The sequence below is a fragment of the Homarus americanus genome, unplaced genomic scaffold (genome assembly GCF_018991925.1).
Source record: "Homarus americanus isolate GMGI-L3 unplaced genomic scaffold, GMGI_Hamer_2.0 scaffold52512, whole genome shotgun sequence".
NCBI classification, from domain to species: Eukaryota; Metazoa; Arthropoda; class Malacostraca; order Decapoda; family Nephropidae; genus Homarus; species Homarus americanus.
Genome location: NW_024735442.1, coordinates 9,839,179 through 9,858,850, shown reverse-complemented (window position 1 = coordinate 9,858,850; position 19,672 = coordinate 9,839,179). Strand labels below are relative to the sequence as shown.

Here is a 19,672-nt window from a genome sequence, read left to right as displayed (position 1 = left end):
AAATGATGCACTGTCTGGAGGAAATTTATGAAAAAAGCCCTCTGGGCTCACAGGTATTACACGAAATATGATCATGAATCTACCTGAAAACATTTAAATACACTATTAAACATTTATAACGCATGCTTAATAACTGGTTACTTTCCAGACAAACTAAAATATGCTAAAATGATATTTATTCCGAAGGAGGGTAAGGACAATAAGGAAATATTAAACTACAGGCCAATATCTTTATTAGAAATTACCGGGAAACTATTGGAAAAAATATTAAATACAAGACTTATAGCCTTTTTAACACAACATGGGAAAACTAACAACAGACAACATGGATTTATGCCCAATAGAAATACCCTAACTGCAATAGCTACAATAACGGAAATAATTGCAATAGAAAAAAGCAAGGGTAACCAAATCAATATAATTTTAAGGGATGTTTCTAAGGCTTTTGATAAAGTTTGGCATTTAGGCTTGAAATATAAAATATTAAAACTGGGACTTAACGAATACTTGCTAAGAATATTGTGTAACTATTTAGATGATAGGAGAGCACAAATTCAAATTGGAAACTTTTTGGAACTATGTTTAATCTTGAGAGTGGAGTACCTCAAGGAGGATGCCTTTCTCCAACACTATATACAATTTATACTTCAGACACACCTCAACCTACCCCCTTTAGCGAATATGTAATGTTTGCTGATGATATTACTCAAATAGTATCATACCCAGGAAAATCAACTCAATTTATGGCACTCTACACGGTAAGAGCGATAAAAAACATAAATGATTTTGAGAAAAAATGGAAAATCAGGACAAATAAGAACAAATTCAAGATAATACCAATAGCCAAGATTAAAACAAGTCCAGTAATAGTCGACCAGGAACTATACCCATACGACACTGAAGGTAGGATGCTTGGATTAAAACTAACAAAAAGTGGATATATAACATACTTAAAAGATAAAGAACGACAGGCAAGAATAAGATTATCAAAAATAAAACGCTTTAAGAACCTTAGCATTAATAACAAAAGAAAGATTTATATTGCCCTTGTTAAATCAATTATGGACTACCCACCCATCCCATTGAACACCCTTAGTAAAACGTGCATTAAAAGGTTACAAACAGTACAAAATATAGCCCTCAGATTTATATACAACATAAAATATACAGACCACATCAATAATGAACAACTACACAAGAGAGCAAACCACTTAGCAATCAATGTAGATATACACAACAAAGCTGTAAATATTTGGAAAAAAGTGACTGAACTTAACACAGAAACATATCAAAACTGGATAAATAATATAGACAACGAAGAATTCCAAGAACACAGTTGGTTTAAATCAGCCAGGAAGAAAGTAATTGAACCATCTCCTGCCCCAATATACATATAAAACATTAATAGAGAGAATAAAAGATGAGAGTGACCTACCAGCTCCACAAGAACCTGGCAGGCCTCTCCATACAGCGTACCTTTAGACTAACATAACTAATATTTAACATTTAACATTTAACATTTAACATTGAACTAACATCTTAGTAAAAAAAAAAAAATAAATAAATAAAAATGTGACTACCCTCCCAGCTACACAAGGACCTGGGCGGGCTCACTAACTCAAAAAAAAATTAAATAAAAAATAAATAAAAAAATAAAAAAATATTAATAATATTAATAATAATAATGTGATTACCCTCCCAGCTATATCAGCCAGGAAGAAGTAATTGAACCACCTCCTGCCTCAACATACACATTTCTACATAAAACATTACTAGAGGAATAAAGATGAGAGTGACCAACCAGCTCCACTAAGAACCTGGCAGGCCTCTCCATACAGTGTACCTTTAGACTAACACAACTAACACTTAACTAACACCTCAAAAAAAAAAAAATTTGACTACCCTCCCAGTTACACAAGGACCTGGGCGGGCTCACTAACTCCAACAATAACAAATAATAATAGTAAGCAGCATTATATAAATAAACCAATATTAATACAAAGGTCTGACGACCCAAGGGAGCAGAACAAAGACAAAACACCAATAAGAAAGATGAAGCGATCTGGTTGAGCCCAGATTCTTTCTACTCCTACTGTATTTCAGTTTCACCACTTTTCCTTCAACTCCTAATAATCTTCTTTCACCTCTTAACTAAAGACTTCGTATCGTATCGACCCTGAAGGAATCGTCACCAACTGATTCGTCATGCCCAGATCCTCTCATAAGTCTCATATCCAAGATCTTTTTGACTGCCACTCTTCTCTCCTCATCATCCTTACTGCAGAGCATTGTCTGCAGAACTGCCTCGGGATGAGCATACCAGGAAGATCTCCTCACAGTCTGCTCCACAATCTGAACAACCTTCCTTGGCTGACTCCTCAGGAGCTCAAGCTGGAAGAGAACATGCCCTCAGACCTTCGGAGAACAGTAGCTTGACCTTGGTGAACAATTTGGCAAGTAGACACTTTCACGATGAATTGGACAATAAGTCTCAGGTTGTGAAGCTGGTTCCCTTTCAGTTTATGATAGGCAGCCAAATTCTGCAGAACACAAGGAGAGCCGTTGTGAGCCACCTAGAATGTGAGACTGGACCTATCTGCGGGTAAAGCAAGGCTATCGGGCATGACCCCGGATTTTGATGGCACTGCAAATCGTAACCATAGTACTGGTCCCGAGTACTCAGGTCGTCAATGACAGTATGTGCAAGCTCAACGAGTGGAGGGCCAACTGTGATTTTTTCAAAGCTCGGATTTACAGTATTTCTAACTCAGTGGCAGAGTTCAGCATCTTGCCAAGAGGACCAGACCATCTGTTGTTTGAAAGTCTTGCCATCCAGCTCCTGGATCAGATGTCTGAGTGGCAACTCGTTGGTGTGGAGATCACAAACAATCCAGACCAGCTTCCTCCCAATCTTCCGCTCTATCCACTGTATGATCCCCCCTTGCCACCCTGTGTTCGTGTTGGTGCTGTCCCCTCCAATGGCCTGCAGGGTCTGGTCTACGTTCCTCTCTCTGAGCCAGTTCACAATGTTATCTGCCACTATCTCAGCTGGTTTCCTGATTTCATCTTTCTCTGGAGTGAAATGCCACAAATACTTCCCTCCTGGTTCACTGCAGCAGGAGTAGTGTTCCTCCTTCACCATATGGCAGAACAACTTGTCCAGAATCTCAACTTTCATGAACACTTTAGTGTCATCCTTCTCCCATCAAAGAACAAACAATTGATTCCATTTTCTCTTATCCCCTTATAAAACTCCTCTTCTAGGTTACTGACAAGTTTCTCCTGAGCTATCCTTACTTTGTTATGATCTATCACCAGGTGAACATCATCAGGTGTTATCAAACCACCGTCAATCCAGGCAGCTGTTGCTATCTCTGCAGTTTCTCTGAGACCAGTGTGGTGTCACATGCTGGCCAGAGCTATGCTCGGGATATCTTTCCTATTTCGAATCTTATGCCTGGAAGGTTTGGGATCATTATTTTCTGGGTTAGGGACAAAGTCACCATTCCCCTGGTCAGCACTAGGATCAGCCATGGGGAAGTCATTAAACTCTGAATCAGCTTGACTCCAATCATCGGCCTTTTTTACCTCACCCTGGGCCTTCTCAAGTCTCTTTTCCTCGGCAACTCTTCTCCTCTTCTGTCTCTCTGTGGCAGCCTCCTGTCTCTTGGACTCCGGAATATCTTGGCTAGAAATCATGAGAGCCCCTATACTGCCAGTCTTCTCTCTCTGTGCTTTGACAAATGCCAGTTCGATCACAGGAATCTTCAGTTCACGCTTGCAAATACAGGAGATGTGGGCCTCGGATTTACAGTCACGATCGCATCCAAACTCAGGACAGAGAACAATTGGGCACTTGCAAGTAATTATGTCAAATAACTGGTCCAGTTGCTTGGCAAAGCTGTCCTTAACTGCAAGTTTTCCTCTCCCAAGAGAGATATCTCTTGCCTTTTCCCAACTGGCTAGCAGTCTCTCACTAATCTTCTTCTGACTTGTTATGACTGGAGGCTTGAACTGAGCGTTAGCCAGAGTGTACTGTGCCAAGACAGCTTTGGTCATATCACTGGCAATGTCTTTGTTTGTGTAAGTTCTTTGGTTCTTTTCACTGATTTGCCTGATTAAAACACCGTATCTCAAAGCATCTCTCAATGTAGGCAACTCCGACTTCAGGAGCTCTCTCCCAGACCCAAGGTAGTGACTAAGATGGCTGGATTTTTGGTTCCTCGTCCTGACACAAGCAGCCATCGCAAATATTATCAACTTATAAATGCATCAGAATCTGAAACAGAAAAAATATTGTTAGTTGGGTTGTTAAAGAATGAAGTCAGAAAGCAATGTTCACTATTTAATTGTAATGCACTAATGCAGCTGTACGTTAGATTTTCGATAAATTTCACGCTAAAATTTACCTAGCAAAAGGTTGCAAAATATTAAAACTGAAATTATTTTCTGTTTATATACACTAAAATCTACCAAAAAAGTGATGGGCCATTAGTTTTAGCTGATCTTCCCTCCTATGACACACCTTACTGCACTATGGCATCTCAGTTACCCACATACAGTATATTAGAACGCCCTCAGCTGCCTAGCTTATACTATAGATAGGCAATGGGGGACCTAACTGAAATTTATTAACATCTCAGAGGGCATTGCTCAGTCAAGTGTCCATACCTGGAACTGGCGGACACCCGCACCACATGGGGTTACAGTTCAAGGGTGAAGAAACCACAAGTCCAGAAAATTGTAATGGCGAAATTTTTCGAAGTGAGACTTGTAAACTCTTGGAATAATCTGCCAGACAGTGTTGTGATGGCACCGTGTGTGATCTCTTTCAAGACGAGACTTGACCAACACTGACTCAGGTACAGATACTTTCAGAGCCCCCGAACATGACCAGTATTTGCCCACTGTGTGTAATAGAGACGTGACCAACCGCCCAAGAGCCTAACGAGTCGATTAGTGGCGAAGAGGATAAAGTAAAAAGGTAAAAATATATCTATAACCGTGTGATTTCCAGACACTGATGTGTTTATTCTTCTGTTGAAGTTTGCACATGACATCAAACTGAAAGTTCTGTTCGACACTGGAGTCGGAACAAAAGACTCATAGTCATACAAAGCGTGATTCCGGCTGTGAGGAAAGAGATCTGCCACGTTCTTTCTGCAGTACATGCATTCATTTGTTGTGATACCACGAGTGCGTTCGTCAGAAGGGGATTGAATACAACTATGAAGATACTCAGGCAACACCTCGAGTTTCTTGACACATTCGCACAATTTGGGAACTCTGAAGAAATACCTGACATTGTGTTTGCTGGACTTGAACACTTTACGTGCCTTCTCTATGGAGTAAAGGACATCAACAAATTGAGGCACAAGAGATTCCTGGAACTATTCAGTAGCAAACACGGATCATTGCTGACAAGTTGCGATGGAGTGGACATGAGTCTCCTTCCTCCTTGCAAGGATTCTCTGACAATGCACATCAAAAGGGCTAATTATCAAGCTCTTATATGGAATCAGGCAGCCAAATCAACCCAAGTCATTTCTGCACCAGAAGCTCATTGCTGGGAATTTCCAGAAAGCAAAATTGGAAGTTCAAGTGGACAGAAGGTGCTGTAATGCTACAAGAGTTGGTGGATTGAGGCCTCAGAGAAAACAGAGGAGGATGAAGACGACCCATAATTTGGTAAACTCATGGACTGCATCTATGAGCAGTTTCAACTCAGCAAAATCATACCTGGTCTTTTTATACTGAGTAAATTTACAATGATTTTTTTTAAACTTGAAGATGAATGAAACCCATTAAAATTGTCAAATGCGAAACACATTGAAGTTCAATTTTATTAAAACACGTCAAGCTAGTTGTTTGAATCCACAAGTGAATAGGATAATTAGATTGTGTAAATTTATTTCTCCAGTCTCAACTTTGAGTAAAGTCAAACCTTTACTGTCGATTTGAAGTACTTTCTTGCCACTGCATTTTCCGTTACGCTGAAAGATTAATATTAACTGCGAAATGTAAAACACATTTCTTTTTTATTCTAGTAAAATAGGTTAAGACAGCTTTTTATCACCTCTGTCAATGTTTTCAGCTGTCAGGTTGAGAATACATGTCTGGCATTCGAACAGATACTAAAAAGACATGGCTCAGACAACACAAAAGACATGGCTTCCAAAAATTCCCAGGAGAGGGGGACGGGGGGAAGGGGGGGGGGTCGATACCGGACCCATGGTCTATTAAGTGCAATATGCACTTATTGCACTACCTCTGAATAATATGCAATCCCATGGATTTCCACTCCTCAGTAATACAAGGCAACATGCATATTAGGGTGTGTCATAGGAGGGAAGATCAGCTAAAACTAATGGCCCATCACTTTTTTGGTGGATTTTAGTGTATATAAACATAAAATAATTTCAGCTTCAATATTTTGCAACCTTTTGCTAGGTAAATTTTAGCGTGAAATTTATCGAAAATCTAACGTACAGCTGCATTAGTGCATTACAATTAAATAGTGAACATTGCTTTCTGACTTCATTCTTTAACAACCCAACTAACAATATTTTTTCTGTTTCAGATTCTGATGCATTTATAAGTTGATAATATTTGCGATGGCTGCTTGTGTCAGGACGAGGAACCAAAAATCCAGCCATCTTAGTCACTATCTTGGGTCTGGGAGAGAGCTCCTGAAGTCGGAGTTGCCTACATTGAGAGATGCTTTGAGATACGGTGTTTAATCAGGCAAATCAGTGAAAAGAACCAAAGAACTTACACAAACAAAGACATTGCCATGATATGACCAAAGCTGTCTTGGCACAGTACACTCTGGCTAACGCTCAGTTCAAGCCTCCAGTCATAACAAGTCAGAAGAAGATTAGTGAGAGACTGCTAGCCAGTTGGGAAAAGGCAAGAGATATCTCTCTTGGGAGAGGAAAACTTGCAGTTAAGACAGCTTTGCCAAGCAACTGGACCAGTTATTTGACATAATTACTTGCAAGTGCCCAATTGTTCTCTGTCCTGAGTTTGGATGCGATCGTGACTGTAAACTCCGAGGCCCACATCTCCTGTATTTGCAAGCGTGAACTGAAGATTCCTGTGATCGAACTGGCATTTGTCAAAGCACAGAGAGAGAAGACTGGCAGTATAGGGGCTCTCATGATTTCTAGCCAAGATATTCCGGAGTCCAAGAGACAGGAGGCTGCCACAGAGAGACAGAAGAGGAGAAGAGTTGCCGAGGAAAAGAGACTTGAGAAGGCCCAGGGTGAGGTAAAAAAGGCCGATGATTGGAGTCAAGCTGATTCAGAGTTTAATGACTTCCCCATGGCTGATCCGAGTGCTGTCCAGGAGAATGGTGACTTTGTCCCTAACCCAGAAAATAATGATCCCAAACCTTCCAGGCATAAGATTCGAAATAGGAAAGATATCCCGAGCATAGCTCTGGCCAGCATGCGACACCACACTGGTCTCAGAGAAACTGCAGAGATAGCAACAGCTGCCTGGATTGACGGTGGTTTGATAACACCTGATGATGTTCACCTGGTGATAGATCATAACAAAGTAAGGAGAGCTCAGGAGAAACTTGTCAGTAACCTAGAAGAGGAGCTTGATAAGGATAAGAGAAAATGGAATCAATTGTTTGTTCTTTGATGGGAGAAGGGATGACACTAAAGTGTTCATGAAAGTTGAGATTCTGGATGTTGTTCCCCGCCATGGTGAAGGAGGAACACTACCCTGCTGCAGTGAACCAGAGGGAAAGTATTTTGGCATTTCACTCCAGAGAAAGATGACATCAGGAAACCAGCTGAGATAGTGGCAGATAACATTGTGAACTGGCTCAGAGAGAGGGAACGTAGACCAGTCCCCTGCAGGCCATTGGAGGGACAGCACCAACACGAACACAGGGTGGCAAGGGGTCACAGTGGATAAGATTGGGAGGGTTTGGTCTGGATTGTTTGTGACCTCCACACCAACGAGTTGCCACTCAGACATCTGATCCAGGAGCTGGATGGCAAGACTCTTTCAAACAACAGATGGTCTGGTCCTCTTGGCAAGATGCTGGACTCTGCCACTGAGTTAGAAATAAATCCGAGCTTTGAAAAAATCACAGTTGGCCCTCCACTCGTTGAGCTTGCACATACTGTCATTGACGACCTGAGTACTGACCAGTACTATGGTTACATGATTTGTAGTGCCATCAAAACTGGGGTCATGCCTGATAGACTTGCTTACCTGCAGATAGGTCCAGTCTCACATTCTAGGTGGCTCACAACGGCTCTCCGGGTTCTGCAGAATTTGGGTCGCTCATCATAAACTGAAAGGGAACCAGCTTCAACCTGAGACTTATTGTCCAATTCATCGTGAGTGTCTACTTGCCAAATTGGTTCAACACCAAGGTCAAGTCATCGTTCTCCGAAGGTCCGAGGCATGTTCTCTTCCAGCTTGAGCTCCTGAGGAGTCAGCCAAGGAAGGTTGTTCAGATTGTGGAGCAGACTGTGAGGAGATCTTCCTGGTATGCTCATCCTGAGGCAGTTCTGCAGACAATGCTCTGCAGTAAGGATGAGGAGGAGAGAAGAGTGGCAGTCAAAAAGATCTTGGATATGAGACTTATGAGAGGATCTGGGCATGACGAATCAGTTGGTGACGATTCCTTCAGGGTCAGGAAGACTCCTGAAGTCAATCTAGGTGCCAAGACCCTCACTGATCTCATAGATCTGGATAACATCCAGGCTGGCAGTGAGCCCCCTCTTACCTGCAGCCTCACCAATGTTCAAGTCAGAGCTTTCCTGGACAACCCCATGCATGTCCCTGCCTGGCCCTCGCACACCCAGAGTATAGAGCGTTGTGTACCAAGGTGAGCGAGGGCCAGCAGTCACGCGGTACAGCCAGGAGAGGAGGAAGAAGGCATCCGAGCTCAGGTGGTCAGCAGGGAGGTGATGAGTAGAAACAGAAGCAAGAAAGACATGTTCTCTATGGTGTGCAGCAACACCGGGTCGTAGTAGTAAAACCGGTTTTTGTATTTGATGATTTTGTTTTCTAAAGGAATATTAAATTTAATGAATGTGTCAAGATCATTCGTTTCACTATTCTGGATCATTTTCATCCTAATAAATTAACCTGATACATTTACTTTACTTTAAATAAGTGGTGTTGGTAAAAGGGTGGGAATACTGAATTTTCATAAGATTTCAAGTTAAAATTTACCTAGCAAAAAATGAAAACTTTTCAAATCTGAAGATATCACATGATTCTGCACAAAGAACTACATCATTAATACCATGGGCCGATTTTTCAAACTCAAAAAAAAAAAATTCGCCTCCGTATGACACACCCTAATGCATATGTTTATAATGATTTTTTTTAATGTTTTTATGGCCGAATTTGTTCACAATGCCCAGTTGCCCATTCAACACGTCTCTACACTGAACAGCAAAGCTCTGTTACTGCCGGGTAAGTTACCACACAATATCGTCGAAATTGTGTTATTTTCTTAGAAGAAGCTCGGAAAGTGTTGGAGCTAGCACAGGAGAGTAAGGGTCCCTGTCTCTATTGTCTGTTTAATAAGCACACTCTTTTTATATGTCAGACGGTTGATGCCACTAATTCAGAATCATCCGAGAGCATGGATGTATAAACATTATTCGTTCTGAGATATTTAAAATTTTCAAAGCCAGCAGGCTCATTCTGTTGGTTTGAAGGATAAAGGAAAGATAGTAAATTATCGCTGGGCATGTAAAATCATTCTACATTAACAATAACGGCTGTGTTGCAACAGAAAGCGTAACGGTGATCCAGTGAAGTTATTAAACATTATTTACAATAGAAGTGGAGCTAAAGAAGAAGCAAAATCTATGCCCGAGAAGTAAAAATGACCAACCAAATGCGACTAAAACATAGCTAATACAGAGACAAACAAAAACAAAAACTTGTATGTGGATACTTGATCTCTAACTCAGTGAAAATGACAATCACCTTATTGCAAATGACCAGTTACTGAATGATAGTATTATAGGTGCCACACAGACTCTGCTGCATAACCAGTTTCTTATAAAAGTGTTAGACACAACAATGGTGGCACAGAAGACAAGTGGAATTGACTCAGAAGGCTATTTGTTCGTCCGAGTTCACTTTGATGAAAATCGGAATCGCCGATTTACTTCTAAATTGAGAAAGAGTATAAAGGTGGCAGATAGTATAGTGCCAAAACACTTGACTGACTGCACAGAATCATCTGAAAACACGCTTTGCAACTCTTGCCTTGTGGTCAACAGCCAAATGGTTCATTCTGTGGTCTGTAGGCAATTGCCAACGCCATTGAGTTCCTGACATAATGGTAATCCTGTGGCCCGATATAACGATGGCAAGATGAGTCAGTATCAAACACAATGGCTTAAAACAGGTGTGTTGTTGCCATTTTCCAAATCCCTCAAGCACAGAAAAGGAAAACAGCTTGGCACAAAAGAGCTAATTAATTATGTAAGGACAATGAACTTTGTTGTTAATGGATAAACAAACATACATACATATATATCAAGATCATCTGTTTATCATCACCTGTTGTTATCGTATTTAAAACTGTATTTGTGGTGTAATAAATTTGTTTTAAATGTGTATGTTTTTCTTATATTTGTACCAACCAGTTTTATAAATTCATATAATTAATTTTCATATAAAGCATAATATATGTTTTGACATACGAAGGGGAAATAAAGAGATGGCCCACAATGATAAACAACTTTGGTCAATTATTCTCTAAAACAGGTGGGTCAATGATAATAATAATAATAATAATAATAATAATAATAATAATAATAATAATAAACGGTTTATTAATAGAGTTGCAGCCGGTGGCTGAAAATATACACTTACATTTGATTTAGACATAATGATATAATATGCATTGAATACATTTACAGGGCTGTACAGTACATAAATCAGGAGTTGTTTATCATTTTAACAATAGATTGGATGGTGCTATTCTTATATCTATCGGTACGGGCTCTTATGGGCTGAATTTTGTTGTAGTGGCGGACTGCGCGAGGTGGGTGGGGGGCTGCCGGTGGCAGGAGGTGGCGATAACGAGGGTGGTGCAATATTTGGCTGCCAAACCTTTTCAGTGCTTGGTGGTGGAGGTCACTGAGGGATGGCATTTCCAGGGTGGAGAGAGCGTTGGTGTAGCCGGAGTAGTCAGCGCCGAGCATGATTCTGCAGGCCCTTTTCTGTACCTTCTCTAGCTGTTGTTGTTGGGTGGAGTTGAGAGAAGACGACCAGGCTGGCGCCGCATATGTTAGTTTGGGGAGAATAAAGGCGTTGTAGATGGTCCTCAGCTCTGGCGTGGGTGTCCCAAGTGTCCTGAGTCGTCGTAGCATGTAGCGACGGTACGAGGCTGCCTTGACTGTGTTATTTACATGGGCCTTCCAGTCAAGTTTGTTGTCTATAGTTACACCCAGGAGTTTGGCAGACTGCACCAGCTGGAGAGGATGGGCACCCACTGTAACTGCTGGGGCTTGTACTGGTGGCGGTATTGATGTGCATGACTACGGTTTTGGTGTGGTTGATGGTGACCTTGTTCTCCATAGTCCATGCCTGTAGCCTGTCCAGGGTGCCTTATAGCGATGAGTAGTCTGGTGCGGTGTTGTCCACTGAAACCCCCACAGTGCAGTCATCCACGTACTTCCACCTGTGAGGAGTGTCAGATAGAGTGTCGTTGAACAGGATGAGGAAGTACAGTGGTCCCATCTTGGTCCCCTGGGGAACACCGCAGGTGAGGTGTTGGAATGTGGAGACCAAGCCCTGATACCTCACTGCCTGGCGACGTCCACTCAAGAAATCAGTGAGCCATGAGACCAGGTTGGTGGGCAGCCCTAGTGCAATGGCCTTGTTGATAACAGTGCAGTGATCAACAAGGTCAAAGGCCTTCCTGAAGTCAACAAGGGCAACGGCCAGTGATGTCTTACGTTTCTGCAGGTTTTTGTGCAGAAAGTCCAGAAAGCTCACTAAGCAGTGTGATGTAGAGGAGGTCCTCATATTGCCAAATTGCTGTGGATCAATTGACTGATAAATACTAGCATATGCCCACTCAAAAACAAAGTCCTCACAAAGTAGACTGGGTATGGGGGTAATGGCAACTGGCCTGAGGTCGTTAGGGGACTGTGGGGTGGTAACCTTGGGGATGGGGGTGACAAATGCGGTTTTCCATTCATTAGGGCATTTGCTTTGTCTGAGGGATGCATTAATAATAGAACAAAGGGGGGTGGCAAGTTCGACTGCAAACTCCTTGTATATTTTGATTAGGGTCGTGGAGCGTTTGGATTTAAATTTCAGGAGTTTGTTGGCGATTTCATATGGTTGAACACTGGGACGGGGGAGGGGGAAGGTAAGTATGCCGGGAGGAGAGTGAGGTCAAGACTGGGTAAGGTATGACATATGGTAGCAAAATGGTTATTGATTATCTCAGCTGCCTCCTCACTAGGTAAATATGAGATGAAAGGAAGCGTGGAAGACTGACGTTTGAGACCACAGAGATCTTTTACCTTGGAGTACCACTGACCGATGCCGACTTCCTTGAGGCTGTGCACTTTCCTGGGATAGTAAGTCTTCTTGGCCGACTTGATTTCCCTGATGACCTGGTTACGTAGACTTTTGTACAGGCTGTTGTTGGTGTAGTATGCCTTGTTGAGCTGCTCAATAAGTCTTTTTATGCGGGGCGTAATCCACGGGACATCATCGGGGTGGATCCTCAGTGTTTTGGCTGGAAAGAAGTGTCCAAGTAATTATCCCACTTGTTCTGTACATCGTCTACCGTGATCACTTCAGTTCAGGGATATCGAGTTATCCATTGTCCAAAACGCTGCAGAGTCGGGGGTGGGTCGGTAAGTTCTGGTGGCAAATGGCGGTGGTGAGAAGGTGGGGATAGGTGACCACAGTAGGGACAGGTGGGGGCTGCGTCCCATGGGAGGCAGCGGCTGGGGGGGAAGGTAGTGGTTACCGAGATCAGTCATGATGAGGTCAAGGGTGGCAATGCCATGTGTGGGAAAGTCTACTATTTGTGTAAGGTGGAGGTGTTGGGTGATGTCACTGATGTCTAACTCATTGAAGTCACCGCATATCACTAGTTTAGCACATGGAAATCTGGATCTCAGGGAGTCGGCAGTGTCTATAATATGAGTAATCAGTACATTGGCGGTTGGTGCGCGGGTGGGATGATAGCAAACACAAACAATGAGGGAGGCAAGCTGGCGGGGGTGGGAGTGACCTGAACCCACAAGGCTTCTACATCTTCAGGTACATTAACACCTAGGGGTGACGGTTTGAGGTCACTGCGACAGTACAGAATTACACCACCACCTCTCCTGTCCTTTCTAAGGTGGTGAAATAACTCATAGTTTTCTATGGCACAGATCTCAGGAACAATTTGCCACGCCTCGGTAATCGCCACAATACCTGCGTGATGCGTGTCTTTGGGTGTTCTCATATGTTTACCAGAATTTAGCAAACTTCATAATAAGCGGTGGAGAGCAAATAAATCCTGGGGAATGTACAGTATAATATACGTATAATATTAGATGGAGAGGGGGGGGGGGATTACACGTATAAAAATGACTGGGAAATGTATATTCTGGGGGAGCGCATAATAAATGCTACACCAGTCATGCATACCGAAGGCATAGTATACAAAATGCTGTATCCACACTGTCGTTAACGGTCAGCCATGCCTGTAGGACCTAGTCTCTTCTTTCTCTACTTTAAGTGGATAGTCGGACTTGCACTAGTTAGTTGCCTCTGTCTACCCAGCAGTAACTGGGGACCTGGATGTTAATCGATTTGCGGATCGTACTTCGGGGTAATGGTTAGCCAGTGCAGTTAGCGAGTTGTCCGGTCTTCTCGGGCCATTTCTTGACACTGCGTCATGCAACTCGTTAACTTGGGGAGTGGTTGTTGTGTTGGCGACAGCTTCTACACCTTAAACAAATTCACGCCTTGGTGGCCTTCGGGCCGGCCATCCTCGTCACACGAGGGGCAACCATTATTAGTTAGTGGACGAATTTTATGTACAGAATTTTCATAAGTCAAGAACCAGAATTATCTGTAGAGTGTCCTTGCAGGTCTTGTAAACACAAGTTCTTCTAATAGTTTATTGCAAAAGTTTTCAGTGCAGCAAAGATGAACTAAATCTTGAAAAAAATTTACGTTAGTGTTATCACCACGTGCTTTCCTTCATTACTGCATGGAAAGTCTTTCTATATGCACATAGAATAAAAGTAAAATATATCGGTCAGGAGGTAAGGAAGTCCATACCTAGAGAATGTACGATACAACATTACGACCAACGAGACTGCAGGGAACACGAGTAATGTGAGCTACAGGAATATACATAACATATTGAGAGATTTTAATCACGTAATATCATTTGCTTGATTTATTTTGACCAGAAATGCAAGGGGTCAGCTTTTTTATTGTGTGTGCGCGTGTGTGTTGTTACAACCTTCACACCCTCTTCTAGGACACACTGGCCCATAGGCCAGTGGTTCTCAACCTTTTTCACTCCATTCCCCCCTTGAAGAATTTTCAACATCCTCGTGGCCTCCTTCATTTTTCTCCCCCCCACCAAAAAAAAAAATAATGTTGAAAAATAAAATGCAGATGAAGACAATACCCTTATTTTATTTCAAGGTTGACAATCATCATTATCTTATATTTTGATAGACTTACATGATTTACATAACTGACGTCACTAGACTAGAGTGACTACTAGACAAGCCTCACAGCAAACTTGAATTTGGTTGGGAAAAAGTTCATATGACCTCTGCATATTTTGTCACAGCTCAATGGGAAGTCTGACATTGTTTCCTTTCAGTTAGGTGATTGATCCGTGGTTGTGTCACTGACTATGCACATCTCATGTCCGGGTCCACATCCAGTCGGTTCCGTGTTTTACTCTTTATATGTAGAAGGGTGGAGAAACCAGATTCTCATAAATAGGAAGTTGAAAAAGGCAAGAGGACTCGAAGTGCAATCTCGCTAACTTTTGGATACATTGAGCACCAGAATACAGTCAGAGATATTTCTTCATAGAGATCTTTGGCAGCAGAATCATTCTTGAGATCAAGAAATTCGTCCTGAACATCATTGGGAATGGTAGCAATATCAAGAGTGCCAGAGAAAGGATTCCTCACCAATTTCCCATCTTCCTCCTCGAATTCTGGGAAATACTTTTTGAGCTCACTTCCAAGGATTTCAGGTGCTGAGTGATTTCACTTTTGAGTGATGGGTCAAGCAGATGATCTTCATTCTCATCAAGAACAGTTGAAAGATTCTCAAACATGGCAACATTTCCTGCATTGACTTTCCTTTGCCAATTCTGGAGCTTGGCAAGAAATGCACGAAGACAATCCATGAGGTGAAACACATTTCATTCCTTGCCCTGCAGCTTGAGATTCAGCCTGTTTAGCTGCTCAAATATATCTGCTAATATGCAAGACGTGGCTCCCACAACACCTCATTGAAGTGACTTAATAGATCGTCTTTCCCTTGCACTCCAGGAACAACTTAAGCTCTCCCCGAAGTTCAAACACTCGATTCACAACATTGCCCTTGGAAAGCCAGCGCACTTTGGAGTAAAAGAGGAGGGCTTCATACTCTGAATCCATGTCTCTACAAAGGTTCTGGAAAAAGAGAGAGTTCAGATCTCCAGCTTTCACAAAGTTGGTACATTTGACCACTGCCTCCAGGATCTTGCGAAGTTCATCAGGGAGGGTTTTCGACGCCAGTGCAAAACGATGGATCATACAATGGATCCCCTTGGCATTCGGAGCTACTTCCTCGACACGCTTCTGGAACCCCGATTTTGATCCCAGCATCGCCGGAGCCCCATCCGTACAGACTCCACAACAATTTCCCCTGCTGATCCTGTTAGCTGTGAAGAAAGAAGACAGCTTTTCCATCACATCTACAGCTGTTGTGGTGGTCTCAAGCTGTGTACAGAACAGATATTCCTCCTTGATGTCACACAAGAAAACATACCTAACAAACACGAGTAGCTGTGCACAAGAACTCACGTCCGTTGACTCATCCAGCTGTATTGCAAACATACCAGTTGGAGATAATTTGATCTCCTGTATCACTTTTTCCTTTATGTCATCTGACATTTCATTTATTCTCCGTTTCACTGTATCGTTTGACAAGGAAATTTGTTAAATTTTACGTTCACTTGCCTCTCCAAGAACCCGTTTGACCATTTTTAAAGCACATGGCTTAATCTAAGTTTAACCAATTGTATGGGGCTTCTTTTGCTTGGCAATTTCGAGGGAAACCTCGTATGATGCCTCAACTACACTTACTGTCTGTTGTTGGAAAGCACCACTCGTCCAGTTTCTGTTATCCCAAACTCCGTTCATGGCGCCTGAAGAAATCGGTGTCTCTCTCCGCACACTGTGGATGGATCGTCATCAGATGATGCTTCAGCTTACTAGGCCTCATAGAATCGTTCTCCAGCACTTTGAAGCACAGCACACAATGAGGTTTCTCAATGCCATCAGCGAGGATTGATGTAAATCCGTAGTTAATGTATCCATCGATGTACTTCCGCTTCTTAGCAACACTAGCAGCCATCACAAATCTAGAGAAAATAAAGAAGACAGACTGTCAGAACAGACAAACAGACAAGTGATAAAGACTAAAGAAGGACAGATAAATAGGACAAAGGTTAGAATGGCAAACACACACACACACACTCACTTACATAACACGCCCATGCACTCACACATAAAGCACACATGCAGTCATACACAAACATGCACACAGGTAAACATTCACACTCAAGCTAGCAAGCTGAAGTGTACTTCCTGTAAGCAAGAACACGCCTCCTTTGACAAGCAGTGCCCAACTTGGAAGAATGAGAAGAATAGTGAGTCATACCAATTTAGCACTAAAAATGGTAGGATTATTTAAGTACAGAATGAGTATGAACAACAATGGCACCAATAAATAAGGAAATAATTAATAAAGGAAGTGTACAAATATTTCACCCACGTAAAGCAGCGACCACATGAATTATGAAACAAAATAAGTAACACCAATTACGGAGTATATTATGCTTGAGTCAAGCTCAAACACAATATATGGTTCAGAGACAATACACTCCACTGTTTTCGTGATGGTATCCCAGGCCAGACTGAGATCATTCGGTCCTATCACCACTTGCAAAGGGATGACACACGGACACGTACTGAACAAGTCAGTTCAGCAGCTTGGTCCAGCGCCTGTCACACAGATGGACTGGACCTGTGAAATCTTAAATAATCCGTAAAAAAACAAAAAACAATAGCACCAGAGTATGTAAACATTAAAATTGTATTGTCGTTATGATTAAACAAAATGACAAAAAAAGAATGAAAATTCTCTTCTGCCAAGTCAAAATAAGTAATACAAGTTTTGTTTAATTCAGATTTCCAACATTATTTGGAAACGTACAATTTATAACAGCTCGCCGTAGCTCCCCTAAATTCTTGCCGTGGCTCCTTTGGGGGCTATGGCTCCCAGATTGAGAACCACTGCCATAGGCCCATTATATAGGAGGAGACTCTGAAGCTTGTGTTAATAGCGAGATTATATGTTAAACACAGACTCTTACCTTATTTCAGGCTAACAACCTCCTGACAGCTGACAGGTGTTTATTTCAATACCACTGTTGCCATTAAAACTGGTTTAATCAAAGCACAGCTTTAAAATTACAACAAAATGTATTTAACAACAAAATATAATAAATATGTGCTCTCCGTCATATGCATACAAAAGGCCACAAATCAATTCACTCAGAATAATGTTATCTCCACCAAATAAAATGCTCTCTCACTACTACAATAATCTTTACACTATAATGAACATATTACACTTTAGTTAACACCATAATTATCCATGATTGCTCAGATAATAATAGATAAATGTGCACCACACATGCTTGGCCCTCTTATCCTCCTCAACTTAACTAGAGAGAGTGCCGTCAAAACCAAAACAATGGTCTAATACTTTCTTGTTTCATCAACATATAATTTCTAATTCTTTTTAAACTTCACACCAGGGCCGGATTAAGCTAAATAGGGGCCTGAGGCACAGATCAACTTGGGGCCCCCTACCCTCAAGGTATATATATATATATATATATATATATATATATATATATATATATATATATATATATATATATATATATATATATATATATATATATATATATATATATATATATATATAGCAAGAACAAAATATATAAAAAATTATCAATGATTTCATCAATATTAATCTTCTGCAAAATAACACATTCAATGTTCATAAGAGACAGAAAATTGAGACGTTGCTAGGACATCGTTGAACGAAGTTCATGTTTTATATGCTTTAACTTCGAGAATGTTTGGATTTGGGGGCCTCTTAGAGTCGGGAGGCCTGAGGCCTGAGGCCAGTGCCTCAAGTGCCTCATGGTTAATCCGGCACTGCTTCACCCCCCTCTTCTTACAGTCTTTCATAACTGTATAAAAAATAACAATACATTCTACAAAGTTTACATATTGAAACAAATACTAGTATACATACTTATGTAAAATAATCAAGACATTTTTCAAAGTCTTTACCATAAGCTTGGCAATTCAATTCTAAAGAAAAAAGGGAAAGAAGAGAAACTAAATACAAAGGGTAACTGAAACAAATATTGAGGGAAAGGAGAGACGACCGTAACAGAGTGTGTGTGTGTGTGTGTGTGATCGAAAAGAAGAGTATGTAAGTTTATTTGTATTTGTTAATTTCCATAAACTGCATGTGTGTATGCGTGTGAATGTGGACGACTGTTAATGCGCGTTAAAGCTTGCTTGAAACTTGTCTTTCAATGCGTACATGAAGGATGTAAAATAAACCTAACAATTTTACAACTTAGAAAAGAACATTTGAGCCCCAGACTCAGGAACACCGAACTCCGGGAAATTGATAATAATTATTTGAAGAATGATATAAAAACCAGTGATGAATTATGGAAAGATATAACGCATTCAGAATAGCCTAGAGGGAAAGGGTAAGGAAAAATATGTATATATTACAGAAATCAAAAGTTTGTCTGCAATATCATTGTATATGTTAAATTACAACTAGAAACTTTCTTAAAAAGTCTCTATATTTTTTTTCTATTTCAGACATTCACAGGAGAAGAAAGTAATCATAGATAATTAAGTTAATTATTCATGCTTCTCTCATAATATCCTTCCCTGCTAATTATTGTATTCTGCTCTTGTTAACTTTGTCTTCGCAGCTTTTCATACCTTCTTTCTCTCTCCCCATCACATGCCCTTTCTCACCTCCTCTTTCATTTGTTTTCCTGGCTGTGCCCTCTCCCAGGCTTGCCCTTAAGGCCACAGTAGCTCCAGGGAGCTTGGCAGACCAGGGCCACGCTCTGGGAAGTTCTGCTCATTTCCTCCCGGTGACTCAATCGTCGCTCCGTAATGATATGAGGCAGCGCGGCGGAGGTCTGGGGTGTGGTCCTGTTTTATCTGTTCCACGGTTATCATATTTTCGGCGTCGGGGTGTGTCGGGGAGGCAGTTGATGGGTGGGTGTTACGTGGAGGGAGGAAGCAAGGAAAGTGAGTAGGATGTGTGGATAGGGTAAGATAGGAACATAATAAAAATGAAC

At 41.4% G+C, this 19,672-nt stretch overlaps 2 protein-coding genes across 2 annotated transcripts; both read right to left on the bottom strand.

Annotated features, from left to right (window-relative positions):
- Nucleotides 1-14,972: 14,972 nt before the first annotated feature.
- LOC121870922 lies at nt 14,973-15,397 on the bottom strand. Its single transcript, XM_042372894.1, has 2 exons — nt 15,227-15,397; nt 14,973-15,119 (listed from the first exon to the last, which is right to left on the bottom strand). Exons 1-2 carry the CDS (start codon nt 15,395-15,397, stop codon nt 14,973-14,975), a joined length of 318 nt encoding a protein of 105 aa, XP_042228828.1.
- Nucleotides 15,398-15,512: 115 nt separating this feature from the next.
- LOC121870921 (protein ZBED8-like) lies at nt 15,513-19,550 on the bottom strand. The gene is made up of 3 exons (XM_042372893.1): nt 19,399-19,550; nt 16,470-16,618; nt 15,513-16,168 (listed from the first exon to the last, which is right to left on the bottom strand). The coding sequence occupies exons 1-3, from the start codon at nt 19,548-19,550 to the stop codon at nt 15,513-15,515; spliced, it is 957 nt and encodes a 318-aa protein (XP_042228827.1).
- Between the last annotated feature and the right edge of the window lie 122 nt (nt 19,551-19,672).